Consider the following 22,733-nt stretch of genomic DNA (forward strand, 5'->3'; position numbering starts at 1 on the left):
CTGACTTGAAACTGATATTGACAACGCCGGAGAAGATGGGACAACTACTGCTACAACTGGCAAAAGCCCGCATACGAGGGCTTAGCACTTCCTGGCAGCTTGAAAATTGATTCACTTCTCTATGGCTGATTATGTAATACTATGTCGAATATCGAATATCGGCACGATATCTCGAATATTCGATTCGACGTTCAAAATGTGCTTCGAATAATATTCGCTATTCGTATTCGACGCGGGCGGATTGCCCGATATACCTCAAACGACTTTTCATAAAGATCACTTCTGTATTAGCTGCAGTACTAATAGGCTGCTCATTCGGCATGCAAACTTGGAATGCGGTTGGTCTGTGGGTTAGGGTATAGTGCTCATGTGTGGGTCGGTGCTGTCGTCAACGTGCCATGTTTCCCGTCAGAACTTTTCCTTTGGTTAATGCGCTATGACATCACTTATTCTGCTTGCAGATAAATACTCCAAGGATGCAGATATGTAATAATGTAGTGTATCTTTATACCTATTTAAATGCTCGAATTTCTCCAGCTCGCTCTACCCCTCCACAAGCAGCTTGACTCTAGCCGTACCCAAGAGCCTACCAACTATACGATTGTATGAGCTGTATGAGCAATCAACCTCATTCCTCGTATAGTTACTCGTAAACTTATGCAACCAATCGTATAGTGATCGTATTAGACTATACGATTACGAGTTACGATTGCTCGCAAATCGTATCCACCCTTAGCCAAGATCTTGCAGATAAAACTGTGCCTGATAAGCGACATAATTTTTTGCGTCTACATGTAGGTTATCTGCGCTTAACTAGCCTCGTGACTATAGACGACGTCAGCACTAGCGCAATAGCGTGGAGTTTGTGAATTGCAAAGCAGACATTCATTAATCGTCCAGTGCAATTTGAAATACATGCCAAGTCGTCGAAAATTCTATCGTACACACTGACAATACAGTTCGTCTAAATCGTAAAAGTCCAAAATTACAAATATCGTACATGTTTTTGCTCTCAGTCGCGCTTTTGGGCCTTTCCACCCGCACCGAAGAGATTGACAGCCGTCTGGCGTCCGCTAGGAGGTTGACTAGCTGGAAGGCCATGCCCGAAGTAGTACTTGGATGCATCGGAGTTCAGAATCGGAGGTGTCATTGTGCCGGCAACGAAAATCCGCCGTGCTTTCTCGTCCAGGAATGGTAACCCGATAAAAGCTATAACGAGTGCGCAAGAGGATATAATCCCAATCACGTATGTTGCCCACCAAATATGCTGCACACCGAAGGGGCAGATGGAAAATGCAAATGTGTAGTCTTGCGCGGTCGCGTTCCAAGTGCGACTTAGTAGTCCTGCATTACCGCCATACTCGCCGCTCATACTTCTCACCGTGACCTCCAAAACTCCACTGCCGGCAAAGTTGTCATAATCATACTGATACCTCCTGTTCCCGGTTGCAATCGGCACTGCACTCCAGCTGTGTTCTTCGTTCACTATTTTGTGTCGAACAAGACAGCCTTCATGATCATGACCGTTGATAACAACCCCGTTGCCAGCGTTTCCGTTACCAAAAAACCCATCCAAAATCCACTGCGAAGTCGCTTCTGATAGCATGTTCTGCTCAGATATAAGTCCTTCAGATTTCTCGCCATAGTATGTGAAATACGGCTTGTCGATGCAGATACCAGGTGGCTTATGCAGCGGCACATGGGTTGCAAGAATAGTTGTACCCGTGAACTTGACCTTCATCTGGTCTTCCAAAAACTGCCTGACGTCTGTAGTAAAGCCGGCCTGTCCATTTTCATTGTCGTTCAGTGAGCCATCAAGCGACATGGAATTAAACACTATTATCCGGAAATCGTCACCCGTGACGACAAAGTTCAACTGTCCAAAATGTTTTTCGAATCGTCGGACACGGGAGTGCGTGACGTCGTGTGCGTAGCCGATATCATGGTTTCCCGACAAATTTAAGAACACCGGTTCTGGCGAGACGCCAAATTTCGACGGGAATAAGCGATTTTTGTAGCGTCGAGTCCGGACTTCAAACTCCTCGTCCGAGATCCACTGGCTGGAAAATAGGTCGCCCAGGACGATGACGTGGGACGGCCGCAGTCGTGGAAGCAGGGTCGAGTATATGTGGCCAAGGTAGTGATCGTTTCCGAAGAGGTCAAGGTGGGTACGGAGTGATGAGGACTTGTCTGCGCCTCGAATCTGAGGATCGCCGAATAGAAGCAGACTGAGGTCGCGTCGACTGGACCTTGGGGACGGCCAGCTGCATAGGTCGGGATGGAATGATGGATAGTAGAATGTGTAGACTGCGAGCGGGACAGCGACGAAGATGGAGAGACAGAGGGCGATAAGCTGGACTGTGAAGGTCGTGAAAAGACAGTCCGCCAGCTTAGTTGATGGTGATAGTGTTGTCGGCCGCCGACGACGCATAATAGTCCCATGCGAGATCGGGCAGCGGCTACGTCGTCGATGCAAAGGCTGATTCCACTGAGAAATCGGTTGACAGCAGGGGATGCAGTCTGCCGTGCGGAGATGTCGGCGAGCGATTGTGGATACCCCCTGATGTTACGAAAGTTTTGTGGTTGGAATGAAGTAAGTCCCTGGCAATACGATCGATAAACCAGGGGCTCGTTAATTGCACGCGTCACCCCTTAGGCTAACGAACAAAGTGCTGGTATTCTCTTCTCAGCTTAGAATGCACATCAAATCCAACTCGCAGTGTTCTTGCATTGTCTTGAAGAGGCCGATAGCGCATCTCTCTAAAGTATGCGCCGCTGCTTCGGCAATGCAGACGAGCCGAATGGCGGATAGGGGCTCGGTCACTCTAGTTTTATCATATGAAGCTATTGCGCTGATATTCTACGTTGGCCCTTGGTGCGAAAGTAGCCGTCTACGTAAGGCAGCCCAAATCGTGATAGTACAAGACGCACATGGCGGATGACTCTGGTGTCCGGTCTTCCGATCTGACATGTCTGGAGCATTGCGATTCCGCACTTACGGCCACAACGTGCGCAACCTTGATTGGTTCCAACTAATTTTGGCGAACCGGTTCTCGACCGTCTCGATTCAAAGGCCTAGAACTAAAATTACAACTATGCAACGGTCATGACCATATCTGCTGACAATCTCAAACATACGCGGATCGTTTCGAGCCGTTATTCTATTTATTCATCCTCCACGCGAACAGCCGTAGGTGTCCCTCCACAAAATTTTAGAGCCCTTGACACTGCAAGACGGTGATCCGTGAACCACATTGACGAGTGACAGCTACTGTGACTCGTATGTAATGACGGAGAGACGAACGACAAAGTTCAAAGGACTTTGTCATCGAGCTCTGGTCTCATTCGACGGCGCGGACCGCAGTAAGGAATTCGCGTCGTTCTAAGCTCAAATTAACCCGCATTGCTGCCAGTCTCAATCTCGTTTTTGCGCTGGGCGAGTTGCAGAATAACACTATCACACTTATCCAACAACTCGTTCCGTCGTGCAAGCCACCGTTGCCGCTCCTTTTCGGCGTCGACAAGGTCTTGTTCGAGTTTGCGGACTCTTGCGAGTTGGGCTTGCTCCGATACTCCAGCTCCTGGGAGAGACGCGATCAGCAGGTCGATTTGACGCGTCTTGACCATGATATCGCGTGCAAGTTCGAGTTTTGTTGCTACAATATCGTTAGTCTCGGATGCGCGCGGTGAAGGTGACCTTCCTTGCCCGCATACCTTCGAAAACAGCGGGATCGTCAACAGTGACTAATACCATATTAGCAAATAATTCCCGTTGGCTCGGTTTTCGAGCTGTCGCGTACCTTGCGGATCAGACACTTTTGCCTCGGTGTCGAGCGGAACGAAGTCGTGGTGGGTGTCGAGGTAGTGCATTGCGGAGTAGAACTGGACCGCGAGCTGGTCAATTGCGTTCTGCAGCTGCGTCAGTCTGTCGGCCATTTGTGCACTGTGCCCAGCTGTACAAGTCAGGAAAATATATATTTGGTTGACTGGCCTGTGACTGGAGAGGATAACAGCTGAGTCGCGTTCGTATTAGAATGGTCACCAGTCCGCCGGAGTATTTCTCGCGTTCTAAAAACACTCTGGGCAAGGGTACTCGAATGCCCTAACCGCTAGCGAAAATCAAGATTTTTCGGGAGCAAGCGAACGAAACGCCAGTGCAATAAAAATAAACCAACGGCGGCGGGTAACTAGACACGGATTTTAGGTGGCGAGATACTTGTCTGGTTCAGTAGACGGAGGTTGTGCTAAATTTATATCGAACACTCAGGTCCCTGTTTATGCGTTGCCGAAAGAGGTCGAAGCCCCCCTTGATTGGGTCCGAAAGGCACATGGCTCAAAATTCCGCCGGTGCCTTAACATTACTTATTGGCCCACTTCTCCCCCCTCGTCGCCTCTTACTTGCTATATATATATATATCCTGTTCCTGTTGCTGTATTTCATTCGTTTCGACAGCAGCATCGTCTTTCCGCTCCACATCCGCTAGCTACTATACGATCCGATACGAAACCACGTCGAGAATGCTTGGCTCTGTCTGTTCACGGGTCGTAGCCGGCGCGTTCGCCATGGCAATTCTGCCCGCCGCGCTCGCGGCCATAACCTGCGATGCTGACAACCTCTGCCCCGAGAGCGCGCCATGCTGTTCCCGTAAGTTTTCTTCTTGTTAGTTCTATACTATTATCGAACTTCAGTGCAGACTGAGGTCGCTGTGGATTATTTTCTCCTGGCTATTTCCAGGCCGGACTGCATCGAGGGCAAAGACGGTGAGCACGGCAAACTTTTGAGCTCTCTCAACCGCGTCCCATTTCCAGTCTGCACTTTTTCGTTTACACAACTTAATAAATAGAAAATTAGAAGCAGCCTACTAACGCATTTTTAGAATATGGTGAATGCGGTATGTCTTCTTTCTCGTCCAGCTTCGTCGCTCCTTTGCGGTACGAGTCGTTTCAATACTGATCCATCTCCAGGTATCGGTGCATACTGCCTTGGTGGCTGCAATCCGAAATTCTCATACCAAGTCGAGTCATGTGCGCCTCAACCGATCTGTGTTGACGGCAGCTACACCTTCCCGAACCTCGACTCGCTTGAGTCTAACACAAAGTATCTCGGCGATTCATCCCAGACTGAATTTGTCTACAGTGGCTATCCTCTCGAATCTGATGGCAACCTCCTCGTCACGATGCCTAACGGGAGCGTTGGTACTGTCATTGCTACGTCCACGTACGTCTGGTACGGCAAAGTAGACGTTGTCATGAAGAGTTCTCGAGGCCAAGGTGTCGTTACTGCTTTCATGTGAGTGCATGCATTCGGCCCGTTCCTGAATGTTTGATCGCTAACCATCCCAGTCTCTTTTCCGACGTCCAGGACGAAATCGATTGGGAGTTTGTCGGTGCTGATCTTGGGACCGTACAGACCAATTTCTACTACCAGGGTATTCTCGACTGGTTCAACTCGCAGAATATCTCTTTGGCTGACACGTTCGCCAACTGGCACACTTACTCCGTTGACTGGCAGCAAGACTATATCCAGTGGTCCGTCGATGGCCAGGTTGGTCGCACGCTTTACAAAAACGACACTTATAACGCCACCAGTGGTGTATACAAGTTCCCCCAGACTCCATCTCGTGTGCAGCTTTCGCTGTGGCCCGGTGGTCTTGCTTCCAACGCTCCTGGTACCATTGCGTGGGCTGGTGGTGAAATCAACTGGGACAGTGAGGATATCCAACAATACGGGTACGACTATGCCATTGTTAAGTCGGTCGACGTCCAATGCTACTCTCCTCCAGCGTTCGTCAACCAAAACGGCGGCAAGTCGTACAGATATCTTAACCGGAATGGAACACAGGAATCTGTTGTCATCACAGATGATGATACCGTTCTTGCGTCGTTTGAGGCTAGCGGTACTGATATGAACGCTGGTGAGTCATCATCATCCTCGTCGGCGGCGGCGTCATCATCGTCGATGGCTAGTGCCAAATCATCGATCGCGTCTTCGTCGGCCACTACTTCATCGGCCACTACTTCATCGACCACTTCTTCTTCTTCTAGTCAAAGTGTTCCCAATGCATCGGAAGTTGACGAATCGTCGTCCAGTGCTGAGGCTTCCACATCTTCTGTTCCCAGTATTCCGGGCGGCAATGGCGGTGGCAACGACTTGCAGAGAGGTTCTTCCTCATCTCAGAGCATCCCCGATGCATCAGAAATCTCCGTGTCCACTTCTTCCAGTTCGTCATCCGACACTTCCACCAACGCTTCCACCACTTCGTCTTCCTCTAGCACAAGCACTTCTGGGAATCGTTCGTCGGCATCATCCGTAACCAGTCCAGCTACAACGGCCACTGCTACTGCTGGCAGTGGTTTTAGCCAAGGTGGGTCTACTACCAGCACCAACGCCGGAACGGTACTTACACCTGGTTCTGGATTGCTTGTGGTGTCGTGCATCACCTTCATTTCTGGGTTCCTCTTCATGATATAGACGCACTGGGTGTGCTTCAATAGAATGACGGTGGCAGGGCGTTACGATACATAAAACTTGCAAAAGCATGTTGACGTGGTTCTTCATTTGTATGTTTCTTGGTCTATGTTTTCCTGGCCATTGGCCTCGTTCTGGAAAACATTCCGTCTAATTACTAAATTGGAGTTTGTTGGATTACTTGCCATAATTCCGGGTTAATTGTTCTTTGTTTTGTTTGATACTGTAATATTCGTCCTGTGTACGTGATTCATTTTCCACTTGTAGTTTGTATTATCCGTATGTGCATGGCCCAGTCGGCGGCCATCCTAACAGCAAGATTAATATAGTATATTGCTTTAATGGTCTCAATTGTGATATTGGTCGTAAAGGCAAAGACCCTTTATTTGTTCTATATTGTACAATCATTTCGCCGTGAGTACGCCCGATATTTTTACCATTAAGTCAAGGATTGACAAGTGCTCGTTCGCACCGTCCAACAACCGCTTATCGATCTCCGAAATAGCCGCCACGATCTTATTCTTCTCGGAACCACCAAAGTCATCACTCAACACCAGCTCTTCATGAACCTGTACGACGATCTGGGCGGCGCTCCAGCCATCCAGAATGACGTCCTCCACTGCGGTTTGTAACCCAGCAAATCTGTCGCCACTACGATTCAGCGCGGCCCTGACTAGTCCCGTAATGACGTCGTGGGGCACACGTCCAGAAATCTCTTCGACGCTCCCCACCGTGACCACAGAAGGATCTGGATCAACCTGCATCGCCGAACTGTCCGGATCAGCAGCTAGCGCTGCTGCCGCCGCTCCATGCAATTTCGCAGCTGACTGTAACAACGTGATTGCTTTTCTCAAGTCACCATCCGAGGCCTGTAATATCGACTCGATAACCCCATCTTCATACTTGACTCCCTCTTTCTGGCAAATATCCTGCAGGCGACTAACCGCATTTCCTGTATCCAACGGCTTAAACCTAAATTTTGAACACCGCGACGCGAGAGGGTCGATGATCCTTGTCACGTAGTTGCAAATCAAGCAAAACCGCGTGATCCTCGAATATGTCTCCATCGTCCTCCGCAATGCCGATTGCGCGTCCTGAGTCATACTATCTGCCTCGTCTAAGATAATGAGCTTGTATGGCGGGCACGGGTAATTTTCTCGTGTGTGGGCGCTGGGCGTGGACACGGCTGCGCGAGCGAAGTTCTTGACCTTTTCGCGCACGATGGAAATGCCACGTTCATCCGAGGCGTTGAGTTCGAGCACGCGAGAACGCATTAGGTCCGGGCCGTAGAGCTGTTTTGCGAGGGCCAGGATGGTCGAAGTCTTGCCCGTACCCGGCGGGCCGTAGAAGAGCATGTGCGGCAGGTTCGACGATTCGAGTGTCCGTTTGAGAACTGAAACTGCGTGATCTTGAGATGAAACGTCGTCGAGCGATTCCGGACGACTAAAACCTGTGTGAGGTTCGGTTGCATGCAATAGATAGCGAATTGAACGTACTATTTTTCGACCCATGGAACCTGACGAGGTTGTGAGACCGCCTTCGTCGTGGTGGAAGTCGATTTTTTAAAGAAACTCATATTGATCGCGACAAAGGTCCTCCAGCCAAGTAAAGTCTGTCTTCTACTTAAATGCAGCTGTGAGATATAATGCTTTGGGTTGAGGTTTGGAAATTACAATCCGCGCGTCATTTTCATTGGAATTGTTATTTGGGCGCGACGCGTCATGCTGAAATGTACGCTAGCCGGTACATTACTGTCCGATAATGGTTTGCAAAACTTAGGCTTGCCAAATTATCCCAAATTTTCACAGGCCATGTCCCCAGTCTTAAATGATTCATATTTAAAGTCCAGAATTTCCTATTAAATGGGTTCAATGGGGAGAAGCTTCAGTATTCCCTCAGCCTCAAGGATCTATTATTACCCGCACATGCAAGGATTACCCTAACCCATGCCTTTATGAAAGTCAATCCTCCTCTTTGGAGGTGCGAGCTTAGAATGATGATGTACGGATGAGAAAAGCTCGGCTGTAGCCGGCGATACGATATCGAATACATCCAGCTGCGAGATACTCATTGAAGATCACCGAGCAGTGGCCTGTGGTTTGGTATATTTGACTGCTCTTGAGTATTTGGGGCGCGCGCCAGTTAGGTATCGATTATTTGTGTTAGTTGGAAGTCGTGTTGGCTACTGTCGTTTCGCTGCTCTTCGTGGCCAGGCCGGGCGACGTATTCGTACGATCACAGGAAAAGAACCGTCGGACAATTCGAAGTCATTTGATTGGCACAAGGACTTGGCTCACCACAGACGACAAATGAATGACTCGTATTGAAAGATTATGGAGACGTCAGCATAGTGATAGTGTATTGCATCATTCAACCTACATAAGTTGCTGGCACGAGCGCATACAGATTTTCCGGCAACATCAGAACTCAAGGTGCCTTGGTGCTCATCAGCACTCTTCGCGATGGCGCAGCCTGCTTTGTTAGAAAAGAGAAGACAGGAGTTTGGCAGGCATTTAATACGTTCCTTGGATGTATTGAGTTACTGCCATTTGCTATATGTCTATCTCATGGAGTACGTGTTAGCATATTATTAGGAAGTTTGGACCAGATTGCTAAACTCAGTCATAGTATATCATTGCTTCGATTATTACTGCGGAGTATAATCCAACTTGTGAGTTAGTTTGACACTTTACTGCAGTCAGTTCGGTGGCTAACAAAAATAGAACTACCTCACACCCAAGCCATTTCCAATTCCCCGAGCAGCACGAACGCGGATAGTTTATGTCGTCATACTGATAGCAAACGCATACTGCTTTCTTGTACATTTATTTGCAAACCTGCCGGTCAGCAGGGAAGCTAATGGAGGGTATCTACACGGCGGTTTGACAATTGAATTTATAGGCCAGAGTACGTTTTGGATATATGTTTGGCTCTTTTGGGAAAGTTGACCGGCTAATTCTACCGTACTAGAAGCACCTGCGTCAAGGCTACAGCTTTTATGTGCCGACATATTAGTAGTCTCGCTGCAAATCATTATACTTACAATCTCAAATAACATGAACGACGAAGAGTCGGTAACAACACCAACGCCGACATCGCTCTCCGCGGCAGCACAAGTAGCCGCGCATGCATCACCTCGCCCTTCAATACAAACTGCAAATTCTCCTACCCAGCCACTGCGAGGGCAGACTCTTGACGACAACGACGACGACCAGGGCCAACTGCATGTTGCGGACGAAGGTAGCTCCAGTAATGCTGAGCTACCGGACAGATCGTCTGCTCCACCAGATGATATTCGGCTACTGCGGTCACCTGATGAGGCAGATGGTTTTTCCGGAGAGATTATTGCTGTCGAGTTACATCTCACAGACATCGTTGGACGCACAGCACATCGGCGGCGAACCGTGTCGGCAGTATGATAATGATCTATGATATGGTTTTGGTTTCGTTGTTATCAATTTGTATTGAAACAACTCGTGGATATTAAGAGTATGGGAGGATTCGTGGATAGGTGTGAGTTTTGGGAGCATGTCGTTGGTTGGGGAGTAATTCAAAGATGATGATTTGGATGCTGCTAAGTGTTATCTTTGTGCCACATCTCTTTTACGGCATGAGTTGTTCAGGTTACATTTCTTTATTCCATTGCATGCAATGTGTTATTTAGTACTTTGTCCCTGTTTTGAGCGCTCAAATGATGTACCACACCATCTCATTGCATTTCGGCCAGTTAAATGCTAAATGACTTACATGTACCAAACTCAAAAGGTCATTTATCCAATTTATGTTGCACATTTACAAAGATGCTCTGTCCAACGTCTACTTTTGAGTGGGCATATTAACGCTAAACCCTTCAGGGACCGCATCCTCTGACCGCCAAAGTGCAGTAACAGTCTTCATCTGTGTATAAAAGTGCATTCCCGCCTTCCCATAGAAATTCAAGTCTCCCAAAATCGATGATTTGTTTCCAGTGAAGGAGAAAGTAGGGAGAGGGACCGGAATCGGCACATTTATACCCACTTGTCCGCATTCGATTTCCTTTTGGAATTTACTAGCAACGGAGCCGGACGAGGTGAAGATGGCCACCCCATTGCCATACTTGTTTGCATTCACGAGGGCAATTGCTTCGTCAAGAGTGTCGACGCTAGCCACACTGAGAACCGGCCCGAAAATTTCCTCTTCGTAGGCCCTCATGCCCGGTTTCACGCCGGTGATAATCGTCGGCCCAACGAAGTTGCCATTCGCGTACTTTTCGACATTATATCCGCGGCCATCTAGGACGATCTCCGCGCCTTCGTCGGCGGCAGACTGGATCAACGACTCGATTCTCGCTTTTGACTGCGGAGATATAACTGGACCGAGATCCGCGTCGGGTTCAAATCCGCCGCTGACTTTCAGATTCTTCGCAAGTTCGACGAGTTCGGAGATCCATTGTTTGGTCACGCCGACAGTGACAATGACCGACACCGCCATGCATCGCTGCCCGGCCGCACCGAATGCCGCGCCGACGATGGCCTTCAGTGCTTGTGACTTGTTGCTATCTGGCATGATGCTACAGATTGAGTAAGTTTCCATTCTAATTTGACGTGCGGATTGAGCGGAACTCACATGGCATGATTCTTCGCTCCGAGATTAGCCTGAACGCGCTTGCCGTTAGCTGTACCTCGAGTATAGATGTATTTTCCGGCGCGGTCGCTCCCGACAAAGGAGATGGCCTTGATTCTCGGCTCCTCAATGAGGAAATCGACAGTTGGAGCAGTTCCGTGGACCTAGAAGTGTTTATTAATGTGTCAAGTTATAATTTCATTGTCATACGTACGATATTGAACACTCCATCTGGAAGACCAGCTTCCTTGGCCAATTCAGCAATAATGAGCGCCGCTCCAGGACTAAACAGAAAGTAAGCTTATCTCCGTTGTATCAGTCAAACATTGCAACATACTCTCGCTCAGACGGCTTCATGACCACAGTATTTCCCGTTATAATAGCAGGCGGCAAACACCACAGAGGAATCATAGCAGGGAAGTTGAACGGGCAGATAGCAGCCACGACACCCTGGAATCATTGGTCAACAATCAAGACCGCAGTTCGCACTTATTATAAGAGCGTACCAGTGGCTCCCGATAGCACCTGGTCTCCATATCGGTAGAAACTTCCAACAACTCGCCCGTGAGTTGAGTCGTCTAATCATGTTTAGCATCGACTACTCTCCAGAAATACTAGCACCACTCACAACTCCACAGGCAGTCTCAGCAACCTGCAAACCTCTCAAGACATCACCCTTGGCATCTGCAAATGTCTTTCCCTGCTCCAGTGTAATGCTAGCAGCTATCCTATCCCAATCCCGTCGGAGGAGCTGGACGAACTTGAACATGATCTGCTGGCGCGTGAGCAGGGTGGTCTTCCTCCATGACTTAAAGGCCCTCGCAGCCGAGTCCACGGCGGCGGCCAGTTCGTCAGTTGTAGATTGTGGAACTCGAGTAACAATGTTGTTCGTCGCCTGCCTCCAATGTCAATATTGCTGGTCGTAATAATTCAGCCGACATAATTTATACTAACCGGATCGTGAAGGTCCATCCATGTCGTAGCCTTACTCTCTAGAAACTGATTATCTAAAAATAACTTCGTGTTTTGTGGATGCTCGATCCTCTCGTGGCTAGTAATATAAGGTGTCCGGGTGCGCATTGCGGTTGCAGACAATGTTCTAACACCCACTGCGGAGACCGAACACCTACACAGCACAACCCGTCGGGAGGCGAGACGTGCAAATAGAGTGGCATTAAGCATTAGGATATAAATTGTGTATTGAGTCGCTTCCAGTAGAAGTTAGTATATATGTATATATGTGGTCATATCTAGGTGAGACGCTGCATCACTGCCCCGGGGGGATCAGTTGCCCTAATGCGGGGAATGTCTCCACGTTCCCTTTGTATTAGATGGCACCAGACCCAACGTATTGACAACAGTATAAGACCCTTACTTGTCGAGTCGGGTCGGTCTTGTATGCTTCCCTAGTTAAAACCCTTAAATTACTCTTCAAGAAGAAGTTGCGTTCAGAGGGTCTGCGTCAGCCAGGCGGGACAGGATATTGGAGGGTCTCGAGAGTGAGGATGTCGTGGCAACCTTGCAAGTCCCGTCCGGGAACCAGCTCTCGGGTGGCAGGGTCAAGGCTAGAAGTGAAAAGGCGAATTCGACTAATTCTTTAGTCGCGTGTTGTTGGGGAAGAATGTATTTGACTGAAGCCTATTTAGTCAGTTTGGAAGTTGAATTGGAGCCAGCGACCGAAAGAACAAGGGCTATGATTGAGCTAATTACAGCCGTATCTACAGAGAGTGATTGAGTTGAGTGGGGTAATCCTCTGCCACAGACGCGACAAGAGATGGTTGCCCTTGCAACTTGGATGTGGGAAGGCCTGAAAAAGGAAGAGAAGACAAGAAAACGAGAACCCAAGTTTTCATTGGATGAGAAGCCAACCTTGCACCACAGCAATTCCGTGTTATCGCTCAACCGCGGCAAGAGGGTCCAGGAGAAGGACCAAGCCACTGATCAAAAAAAAGTACATTCTTCCCCAACTTGCACACTCTAAACTGCTATAGTGATTCCTCCTGATAACCTTAGTGCTAACGCACATTAGTGACATTACAAAAAGTTTAGCCTGTGTGACTTTCGAATATCGTAGAAATATTCTGCACGTCAATACTAAGCCATTGCGGCTGGACGATAATAAGCAGAATAAGGGTTATCAACAGCATCTGTACATATAACAAGCGTGGCTTTTAGTTATCATTAGTAACATTTAATATCATTAACTTCACTGACCCACTGCTCAACTTAAATTTGAGGCTCCAATAGCGTAGCGACACAGTTCGATGACTGGCAGGCCAAGTAAGGGCAAAGAGTTTGTGGCGTTCCAGGAGGTCAAACGTGCGAGGGCGTGGAGTGAAAGATTGGCGATTAGCTTAACGCATTAGTAATTGGTAAAAATCAATACAAAATTATGAATATGGAAAAAGCTCCCGTGTATACTTCCATAGAAACGCCTATCTGGTCCGCGTGATCCATCTGATTGCTGTTGTAAAATACATTGTGATTCGAACACTACCATTTCGAGTCTTGACAGTAGCTCGATTCTAAGCGCTGGCGCATTTCTTGAAGCGATTCTTTTCGTTCTGATTCTTCATCTTGTCTGCAAATACCCCAATGGCCGAGTTGGAGGTCATAAGCCCTGTGCTGAAGACTCTGGACGGATCCTACTGGTTGCTACACATGGGCAGCCAAGGAAGTTATGAAATTATAATAAGTAAGGCCAGGTACAGAAAACGACCCTTCGGCGAAGCAGTTTGTCGACTATCACAGAGCGAACGAGACCTACGCAAACTTGACCACTTACTAGCAGACGGCGCAATTCAGCCATTACAGAGCCCTTTACATGTGTATCCATCACCGGGCAATGGACAGACATGTCAGGTATACCCAATAGATCAAGAAGTTACTTCATCCAAAATGTTGTCTCTGCATAGATCTTTATTATCATATGTAAACATGACTTGACTGCCGATATATTTATTATAATGACTAAGTACGACAGTTATTCATTTCCTGGTACTGAAAGTGACGGTTGACTGATCATTTGCAACACAATTCTGGCCTCGGCATGAAGTCATGTAATGTTGGTCCTTGCTTCCTCGCGCCATCCATTCAACCATCGACGATTTGAACTCTTCCGGGCTAATACTTTGGAAATAAGAAAGACTAAAATAAGGAGATGCTCTCCAAAGGCAGCTCGAAAAGATCAAAGTGCACATCGCGGAAACAGAGGTTATGGAGCTGTTGATTGTCGATGTGGAAATATCGGTTGAAGCATAAGATCAGATTCAGTGCTATCTGTAGAAGACCGTAGATTGGCACAGGATTGGCACAAAAAAATGGAAATGATAAAGACTAATAGAAATTATCGCGTTGATTTACCATTTATTGAGGTGCGAAAATTTGGTACACTCAAGGTTTCGCTAATTAGTACATATGAATTGACAAAATGATATATTACATATACAGTGCATCTCATTCCACTACCACCGAATCGTTACCCTCGTCAGGTATTTAAATAAAACTTAGGAGCTATATGTATGCAAATGCTCTCAAATGGAATAAATTCACCACTGGTACTCGGAGAGTAGTAGCAGTACTGCAGGCAGCGAGAAAGTGAATAGGCTAAAAAAAAACCAAAAATGTCTTTTCCCGGCTATGCCAACCAAATCCCGTCTTCTGCTGACATGCTTATCTCGTTAAGCTTCATTCCTGAGCCAGAGCCAAACAGGCGTCAACAGCGAGGCCCACACGTCCCTGTTTCTGCGTTACGACATCTTCAATTACGTCCATATCCAGATTCGGGAACATCTGGTACAGTGTCTCGACTACGTCTTTATGTTCTTGCTGTTCTATCCGCTTAGCCTCACGAGCTTCCTCGGATGCTTGACGTGCAGCGGTAGCGCTAGGGTCACTTTGGGAAGAAGAGGAAACGGATCGTTGATGATCGTTGGAGGTCTGCTGCTGTGGAGATTGTGTTCGGGCTTGCTGCGACGTGGACGATGCTCGACGCGCAAAGTTTCGAGTGCGACTGATAATCGATTGCTTGTGCTCTTCCTCATCAGTGTCGTCACTGTCGAAGAGCTTCGAAAACTGTTTGAATGGTGCAGTGAACGTTGCGCTGAGCGCCTCCTGTACTTGTGAGGCAACTCCGGAGGCGACATCGGCCATGTCTGCCGGGGAGAACGGTCGCGATGGCGGAGTCTGAGTTCGCATTCGAAGGCTTGCTGGCGATGTTGGAGTCACGGGCGACGTCGGCGTGTCGCTGAGCTCAATGCTGCGATCAGCTTTTTCTTGAATCATGGCAACGGATTGTACAACTCGTCTAATTGTAGTTAGAAGCTGTGCACTTAACTCCAACCAACTGCTACATACTCTTCAAATTCTTCATCTGTAATATTCAATGAATTCCTATCGAGGGTCTCGATGAAGCTAATAGCGCCCTGAAGCGAAGACAAATAATAACCAGCTTCACCGCTGAGCTTGTCTGGACATCGGAACCGCATAATGTACTGCACATTCGACACAAGATGCCTTGGCTGCGCCTTGATTACGACATAGATGAGAATAGGTAAAAACCTGTCGGCCGACTCCTCTGTTTTTGTCTGCCTGAGTAATCCAAAGATCACCTTACAGCAATTTAGAATGCAAATGATCTTGTCCCTAGGTGCACGATAATTATTGATTTTTAGTAATTCTAGAAGCAATTAGTGCCGATTGAAAAGGAGCGTTAACCGACTCGAACGCACCGTCTTCAGCTAACAATATGAATCGTTCGCCACTATCTAGAATAGCTTTTTCGACATCTAAATGGTCAGCTTCAATCCACGACCATATCCGCATCTTTTCCGCGAGCACGTTGTCTCGCAACAAGTCTTCCTCATGGCTGAACGTCCGCCTACTCCTCGGAATCTCCGGCGAAAACGTCTGCGCATACAGTCGGTTCATGATAAGCTTCTCCATGCCCTCCAATGCATTCGCAATTTCAGTCTCCGGTAATGTCGAGAATGGCGGGTACAGCGGTATCCGTGGAGCTATGAAATTCTGGAAATCCTGGACAATCTTAACTTGCTCGCGCACCGTCCACGACCGTTTCCCAAACTCGTGCAGAAAGCTCTTGAGGTAGCGAGACAGTGGATCGGCGCCTTTATGTCGGAGCTGGTTGAGGAAGCGTTGAAAGTCAAAAGGCAACTCGGCAGGCTGATCTTCAGGCTTTGGTAGGTCAGATTGTTGGTTAGCTTGCACAGCTGCCATTCGCGATGACGACGATTGCTGCTTATCCCTACGTTTAGGAACTAATGTAGTCGCCTGTGATGTAGTTGGCTTTGTAGCTTGTTTCGAGAATGTGCGGGTCAACAGCGGCATTTTCATGCCATTGACGGACTTCGAAGTCGTCGATCCTGTGCTCGACGATCTTGACAATGTGAACGGCGTAGAATTGCCGGACGACCGAGATTGTGGTCGTGCTCGCTCTTCAGAATTCGACTGGAGCGCTAACGGGTCGAATTGCTCTAATATGCTCTGGAGATTCAAGCTTGGCTTCCCTATCATAGGCTGGGGCGTGGGCATTGGCGACGGCGCTGGCAGGTCGTCGTCTCGCGGCGTAGTGGCTAACGAAACCATTTCGGACGAGTCTGACAGAGTAAGACCAGCTACAGAGCTACTTGAAAGGATAAGTCAGTATCGGAAAATTTGATACAGCAACAAAGCCAGCGCGCATGGGTGCCGCAAAGATATTGTAACAAGTTCGCACATACCTATCGAGACTGGACGGAGCCAGCGACGACTCGGCAGGAGGAGCACCCGTGCTGTCATCGGCAACGCTTTTGTCGGCATACAGAGCCGGAGACGGCGCAGGCGACTCAAGAGCAGACATGTTCCTGGTGCGACAATGTCGTCTTCAGCTCAGCGTCTTTTGTCGCGCAAGCACGGAAATATTCCCGAGATTTTCACCAGGGACTGCTATAATGCAGACGCTGGTCGTGACCTGGTGTTGTCCGAATGCCAGTCGTCGTGCCAGAGGCAGGCAGTATTGGATTGATATGATTATGAATGAAAATGCAGAAGTGCCTTGTTGTTGCGGGCTATCGAAACGGCAATCCCGAGCAAGAGAACAGGGCCGATCACGTGGTTTGTCATACATTTCGCCATCGCTTCGGTGCCTATGGGCAATCACCAATATTCTCCGCCGGCAGGACAATTCAGGTCGACAAGAGGTTATTGCCGCAAGTACAATATATGCGGAACATTTGGGCTAATATATAACACCTGAAGAATTATGTGCGGCATTTTCTTCAGTCTAATCCCGAAATCAAAGTCCGCACTCATCGCCAGGGAATTGGACAAATATACTTTAGTGAGATTACAGCTCGAGGAAACGCTCAAACGTCGCGGCCCAGATTGCTTTAATACGGTTGTCTGTGACGTTAAGACCAACGACGAAGGAGGGATCGGGCAGTTGACGTTTTTCTCAACCGTGTTGTCCATGCGCGATCCATTGACCCCGCAACCATTACAATCCCAAGAAGGTCGGATACTGCAGTTTAATGGCGAGCTGTACGATGTTGTTGGTCAACTAGAAGAATACAGGTCAGGTTTATTAGGTGGTGATACTTCAGTCAGCAAGAATGATACAGCATTACTCTCGCAATTATTTAACCGATTTGGTGTACTGGAGACATTGCAGTCAGTCCGAGGTGAATATGCATTTGTATACTATGACTCACTGTCCAAATGCTTATGGTGGGCAAGAGATTGTATTGGTCGGCGCAGTCTCCTTGTCAACCGATGTCGAAAAGACTGTATAGCTTTGTCCAGTTTGGCGCCGACTCATGCGACATTTCGCGGTAACTGGCGAGAAGTTCCGGCTGGCGAAGTTTACAAGCTAGATCTACACACTGTAACTATTGATTGATATATCGTGATAGTACAGGACTAACATGTTTAGATGGGTATAGAAGTTGTAAAGTGGTCGTATGAACCGAGCGGGTCGTTGGTATTGTACTCTTATTTTCTGGAGTTGACGGTATTCTGATTGTTGATTAGAGATATCCATATCTGCCTATATGTCACGACGTCTCATTTTACCAGCTCAGTTATGATACCGTCGTCGGCGAGTTATCATCAACCCTCCTCGCCGCAGTCCGCCGACGCGTTCTCGCGATCCATCACGCGCCGTCTACAGCGGACACTTATGCAATTCTCTTTTCCGGCGGTATCGACTGCACTCTGCTCGCATATCTAACCGCCATCTGCCTGCGCGACCACACCGCACATGTAGATCTTCTCAACGTCGCGTTCGAGAATCCGCGCATCGGTGGCGGCTACAACACGCCGGATCGAATTCTCGGCCGACAAAGTTGGCAAGAACTGCGATCACTGCCCGCCCTCCAGTCAAGCCAGTGTGATTTCAGGTTTGTTGAGATCAACGTGCCGTACACTCAAGTCCTAGAACACAAATCTCGCGTGCAGGACCTGATGTTTCCGAAGGACAGCGTCATGGACTTTTCCATCGCGTTGGCATTTTTTTTCGCAGCACGAGGTCTAGGCACGATGTTTGCTTCCCCCGATGCAGACCCAGCGGAAGAGTACAGCACTACGAGCCGCGTGCTAATCTCCGGGTTGGGCGCAGACGAGTTGTTTGCGGGGTACACGCGCCACGGGACCAGCTTTGCTCGAGGTGGGTATGAAACCTTAGCCGACGAGCTGACGTTGGATTTTGGGAGACTGCATGAACGGAATTTGGGGAGAGACGATCGCGTAGGTGCCGACTGGGGCAAGGAGGTACGTCTCGGCCAATTTTTCTTTTGCGAGTCGAGCGTGGTAGGCTTATGTTTTTTTGCCGACATATAGTTCCGGTACCCGTATTTGGATGAGGAATTTGTGCATTTCGCATTACAGTGTCCGTTGGATTCAAAAATGCGTGTACGGGGCAATGGCATAGAAGGAAAGTGGCTACTGCGACAACTTGCAAGATACATCGGACTACGTCATGTCGCCGAGGAGAAAAAGCGCGCGGTGAGTATTTTTCTTCTTTTTTCTACAATAATACAATCAGCAAGCGCGACTGACGGCTAGGCTACTAGATCCAATTTGGTGCGCGGTCAGCCAAGATGGAAGTGGGACAGGGTAAGATTAAAGGCACTGCTAAGTTCGTCTAGTCGCGGTTTGTATCTTAGGCCCCCCGGGGATCAATAGAAGTGTTGGCCTGTATTTGAGACTTTTTTTCTGGGGATTACGGACGGGGACCGATGATGACTACCAGATACTTCTGATATCGTATTTTTGTCCCAGCACAGAACTGTTGGCATAGTCAAAGTGGATCTTCTTGCAGCGATAGTTCCTGTCTGTGTTTGTTGCGAGCGTTTCGAGTCTTACCTAACATCGTGGCACATTGCGTCAGTTACTATCATGGAAAGGAGCCCTTGGACGGAGTTCAAAGAAACATGGCAAATTACGATATTTGAAGATGGAAAGGCAAGTCTGAGGTGTATTGAACTTTTGTATAAAGTGACAGGGACGACATTCCTGCTGCGTATTGGCTGCTGCTATATGCGTACAGCTTAGTGCCACGGACTGATAGTTCCCGAAGACATCCAGAGGTATTGTACCTGCCGCCGATACGGCACTGGAATCTAGTTAGTACCCACTACTCCCTAGAGCGACATTTTGCGATATTTCGTACGTACTCGGCGCGGACTTGTTCTTCGTTCGCCCGATCAGCAGCCTGATCACATTGAATAACAGTTTGAAAGTGGCGAAAATAAGCTGCAAGACGAACAATATTTCCCGACGGAGCCGTTTGGCAGGATCGAGAAAGTCATCAACCATTTGTGCCAAAGTGTTTATTGGGGGGTTGCGTGTGCTCTTTCCGTTGTTGTAGCTGATAAATTCAGGAGCTTGTGACACTTGACAGTGCCAGACCCTGTTAGTCCGCAGTGAAGAGCTCGACATGAACGGGGGATTCGCAACCTGCCTGTGTCATGCTCACTCAATTCGGTAATCTGCCGGCACTCCAAACAGCGCACTGCCTGCGGCGGAGCCGCACGATCAGGTCAGGCACAGCCATGTGATCCTGAACGGTGACAGTTCATTCTAAAACAAGAAGCTCTCCTTTGTTCACAATCTTTTCAGTTCGATGGTCCTTGGTCCTGTTGTCAAACCTGTCCAACAGTGAGATTTCTACGTTGAATCGCACGGGCTTCACCGGCGGATCCTCACAGATAACTGCTGATACCAAAATACAAGGATAGTCTTGCATCTTTGCTTTAAGTTAAGGATAATATTAGGCGCAACAGCGAGGATTTATATGACAATCAACAACAGGAATAGCAAGATCATGCTTGTGGTGTCTGCATCACAGTTTGACACAACGGCCATACAGGATCGTAATAATGAATGTAATCGTTACACGCAAAACCAATGATGGTCTCTATCCTACCTTCTGTTTGTTGAAGACCTGGCTGATGCAATGAAATCGACATATCGTTCTCGTGCACTCTTATCTATGGCAAGCATAAGATCATGGACATATCGATCCACGTGAAAGTAAACATCACTATCTGGAATGTTGGCCGCACCCCATGCACGGTCAGTTAAAAGTCGTTTTTTTTGAGTCCAATTGTCGTAGGTAGACGCTCATAGGCGCGCCCATCTTTAATCAGGTACTAAATTAGAGTGAACGTGAGCAGACAGGCTACATGGTCGCGCACTCACACTTCTGACAGGATCATTCCGGTCCACTCGCCAAACTTCAATGCAAGCATCACTGATCTTCCCGATCTGTTATTGCGGTATTCAACGGGACCATAGGATCCTTGTTCTATGTTCCTTTGCGTCACTTTCCACATATTTTGTTGCATTCTTGCCAGCTCTACATCGACGTCTTCGATATCCTCATATGCAGTATGAGGATTTTTAAACCGTGGTGATTCCTTAACGTATATCAGTACTACAACTTTTGCATTCAGGCCTTTCATCCACATGTCCTTGTCGCGATGGAGTCTACCATAATCCTCAGCGTATCCGGCCGCGATGGCTGTCATCATGATATGAGAATGAACAATCAGGCTCTTTCGAACTATTGAAGTATTGGTCCTCGTGGTCGTAGATCCAGTTTCCACAATTCATTTCAAGGCATCCAGTCCATGAATTGAGAGGTATTCATCGACACTTTTATCGATCACTCTTCTGAGCTCAGAAGCTGCAACTTCATGGAGAGCTCTTTTGGATAGTAACCACGGTCGCTACCCGCTCTAAGCTATTGTATGACAAGCGTGTATACCCACAAGGTCAAACCTGTCAGCTCGCTCTGGAGACAAAAATAGTTAATAATACCTCTGATCCTCGCGAATGTCCATCCCCTCCTTAAACTTAGACCAACTTTCCTGCAATTCCAAGTACATAGAATAAGGCAAGTGAACATCTAATTGCTGTTCTGGGGGATTATTCTTCAGCAGATGTAGCAATCATACAAAGCGTCAGGAGCCCGGCTCGTACCCCGGTACTCTCGGGTAGTCGTAATCTCGGCTCTCGTGCCCACACCGCAAGGCGATACGATGTACATAGAAAGGTTTTGCTTTTAGTTTTCGTTTTTTGTTTGAGATATTTTATGAAGTTCTTAGTTGTTGTAGGGACTCGGACGAGACCGTGGGAAGGGTATTAAAGGACCCCTCGTTCCCCGTCCGAGTCTCATAGAAAATATTCTAAAATATATCGTTACTAGTTCACCAACTATTCTGTAACATATAGTGATCACCCTGCGAACCCTTACACAAATTCCTACCATATTAGTCTGGCGCTACTGGGTTGCATGCGGTTTGTCAAAGAAGAGTACCTGCAAACGGCAGCAGCAGCCAGGGACTATCGTGCAATCCCAGCCTCTGAGATAGCAATCGAGAGGTTATTAGTGAAGGCAGAGACTTGCTAGGCTTAAGAAGGCACTCAATGAAGTCAGGAACTATGAGAACACTTAGTTTGCTTGCAGATCAATATTCAAAGGAAGCGGATGTAATTATGATCATCTGCATGTTTATACGTATTTAAACGCTCGAATTTCTCCAGCCGCAGGCGACTTTCGCCGTACACAAGAGCCTACGAACTATACGATTTTACGAGCAACCAACGTCGTTGCTGGTATAGTTAATCGTAAACTTCTGCAACCAATCGTATCCATCCCTAATTGCATTTTCTATGTAGTCAACGATAAATAATCCGCCTGTACTAAAAGGCAAGTCTGAAGGTTAAGGAATTTCGTATAAGTGACAGGTACGACATTCCTGCTTCGTATTGGCAGCTGCTGTTTCCGTACAGCTTAGTGCCACAGAGTGATAGTTCCCGACGTCGTCCAGAGTGATTGTACCTGCGGCCGGTACGGCACTGGAATCTAGTTAGTACTCACTACTCCCTAGAGCGACATTTTGCGATATTTCCTATCGTACTCGGCGCAGACTTGTTCTTCGTTCGCCCGATCAGCAACCTGACCACGTCGAATAGCAGTTTACAAGTGGCGAAAATAAGCTGCAAGACGAACAATATTTCCCGACGGAGCCGTTTGGCAGGATCGAGAAAGTCATCAACCATTTGTGCCAAAGCGTTTATTGGGGGTTGCGTGTGCTCTTTCCGTTGTTGTAGCTGATAAATTCAGGAGCTTGTGACGCTTGACGGTGCCAGGCCCTGTTAG

General features: G+C 47.9%; 10 protein-coding genes across 10 annotated transcripts; 3 read left to right on the forward strand and 7 right to left on the reverse strand.

Moving 5' to 3' along the window:
* Positions 1-740: 740 nt before the first annotated feature.
* POJ06DRAFT_25586 (uncharacterized protein) lies at positions 741-2,563 on the reverse strand. Its single transcript, XM_056187942.1, has 2 exons — positions 1,001-2,563; positions 741-825 (listed from the first exon to the last, which is right to left on the reverse strand). Exon 1 carries the CDS (start codon positions 2,429-2,431, stop codon positions 1,013-1,015), a length of 1,419 nt encoding a protein of 472 aa, XP_056041394.1. The 5' UTR covers positions 2,432-2,563; the 3' UTR covers positions 741-825; positions 1,001-1,012.
* An 830-nt stretch (positions 2,564-3,393) lies between these two features.
* On the reverse strand, positions 3,394-3,936 carry POJ06DRAFT_270760 (mediator complex, subunit Med21; the record flags this gene model as incomplete). Its single annotated transcript, XM_056189460.1, has 3 exons — positions 3,394-3,656; positions 3,715-3,744; positions 3,801-3,936. 3 exons carry the CDS (start codon positions 3,934-3,936, stop codon positions 3,394-3,396), a joined length of 429 nt encoding a protein of 142 aa, XP_056041395.1.
* Positions 3,937-4,581: 645 nt separating this feature from the next.
* On the forward strand, positions 4,582-6,427 carry POJ06DRAFT_188213 (concanavalin A-like lectin/glucanase domain-containing protein; the record flags this gene model as incomplete). Its single annotated transcript, XM_056184785.1, has 5 exons — positions 4,582-4,645; positions 4,878-4,892; positions 4,966-5,290; positions 5,344-5,915; positions 6,198-6,427. Coding segments are annotated over 5 exons (1,206 nt in total), but the record flags the coding sequence as incomplete, so codon positions are not given.
* Positions 6,428-6,829: 402 nt separating this feature from the next.
* On the reverse strand, positions 6,830-8,127 carry POJ06DRAFT_260536 (P-loop containing nucleoside triphosphate hydrolase protein). The gene is made up of 2 exons (XM_056188501.1): positions 7,966-8,127; positions 6,830-7,912 (listed from the first exon to the last, which is right to left on the reverse strand). Exons 1-2 carry the CDS (start codon positions 8,043-8,045, stop codon positions 6,874-6,876), a joined length of 1,119 nt encoding a protein of 372 aa, XP_056041397.1. The 5' UTR covers positions 8,046-8,127; the 3' UTR covers positions 6,830-6,873.
* A 348-nt stretch (positions 8,128-8,475) lies between these two features.
* POJ06DRAFT_260537 (uncharacterized protein) lies at positions 8,476-10,214 on the forward strand. The gene is made up of 4 exons (XM_056188502.1): positions 8,476-9,041; positions 9,098-9,140; positions 9,193-9,376; positions 9,440-10,214. The coding sequence occupies exons 1-4, from the start codon at positions 8,932-8,934 to the stop codon at positions 9,886-9,888; spliced, it is 786 nt and encodes a 261-aa protein (XP_056041398.1). The 5' UTR covers positions 8,476-8,931; the 3' UTR covers positions 9,889-10,214.
* POJ06DRAFT_25738 (Aldehyde/histidinol dehydrogenase) lies at positions 10,064-12,580 on the reverse strand. The gene is made up of 7 exons (XM_056188140.1): positions 12,026-12,580; positions 11,700-11,966; positions 11,578-11,649; positions 11,409-11,521; positions 11,286-11,355; positions 11,075-11,235; positions 10,064-11,018 (listed from the first exon to the last, which is right to left on the reverse strand). Exons 1-7 carry the CDS (start codon positions 12,251-12,253, stop codon positions 10,286-10,288), a joined length of 1,644 nt encoding a protein of 547 aa, XP_056041399.1. The 5' UTR covers positions 12,254-12,580; the 3' UTR covers positions 10,064-10,285.
* Positions 12,581-14,343: 1,763 nt separating this feature from the next.
* Positions 14,344-17,200, reverse strand: POJ06DRAFT_25751 (uncharacterized protein). The gene is made up of 4 exons (XM_056188152.1): positions 16,810-17,200; positions 15,802-16,715; positions 15,428-15,749; positions 14,344-15,377 (listed from the first exon to the last, which is right to left on the reverse strand). Exons 1-4 carry the CDS (start codon positions 16,926-16,928, stop codon positions 14,759-14,761), a joined length of 1,974 nt encoding a protein of 657 aa, XP_056041400.1. The 5' UTR covers positions 16,929-17,200; the 3' UTR covers positions 14,344-14,758.
* Positions 17,201-17,330: 130 nt separating this feature from the next.
* Positions 17,331-19,212, forward strand: POJ06DRAFT_201044 (asparagine synthase-domain-containing protein; the record flags this gene model as incomplete). Its single annotated transcript, XM_056185221.1, has 5 exons — positions 17,331-17,951; positions 18,000-18,077; positions 18,098-18,835; positions 18,905-19,069; positions 19,138-19,212. The coding sequence occupies 5 exons, from the start codon at positions 17,331-17,333 to the stop codon at positions 19,210-19,212; spliced, it is 1,677 nt and encodes a 558-aa protein (XP_056041401.1).
* A 402-nt stretch (positions 19,213-19,614) lies between these two features.
* POJ06DRAFT_270767 (uncharacterized protein) lies at positions 19,615-19,882 on the reverse strand (the record flags this gene model as incomplete). The annotated part of the gene is made up of 2 exons (XM_056189461.1): positions 19,615-19,679; positions 19,741-19,882. The coding sequence occupies 2 exons, from the start codon at positions 19,880-19,882 to the stop codon at positions 19,615-19,617; spliced, it is 207 nt and encodes a 68-aa protein (XP_056041402.1).
* Positions 19,883-20,763: 881 nt separating this feature from the next.
* POJ06DRAFT_240465 (uncharacterized protein) lies at positions 20,764-21,096 on the reverse strand (the record flags this gene model as incomplete). The annotated part of the gene is made up of 1 exon (XM_056186091.1): positions 20,764-21,096. One exon carries the CDS (start codon positions 21,094-21,096, stop codon positions 20,764-20,766), a length of 333 nt encoding a protein of 110 aa, XP_056041403.1.
* Positions 21,097-22,733: the final 1,637 nt, after the last annotated feature.

The sequence above is a fragment of the Lipomyces tetrasporus genome (genome assembly GCF_029532465.1).
Source record: "Lipomyces tetrasporus strain NRRL Y-64009 chromosome Unknown POJ06scaffold_10, whole genome shotgun sequence".
Classification (NCBI taxonomy): Eukaryota; Fungi; Ascomycota; class Lipomycetes; order Lipomycetales; family Lipomycetaceae; genus Lipomyces; species Lipomyces tetrasporus.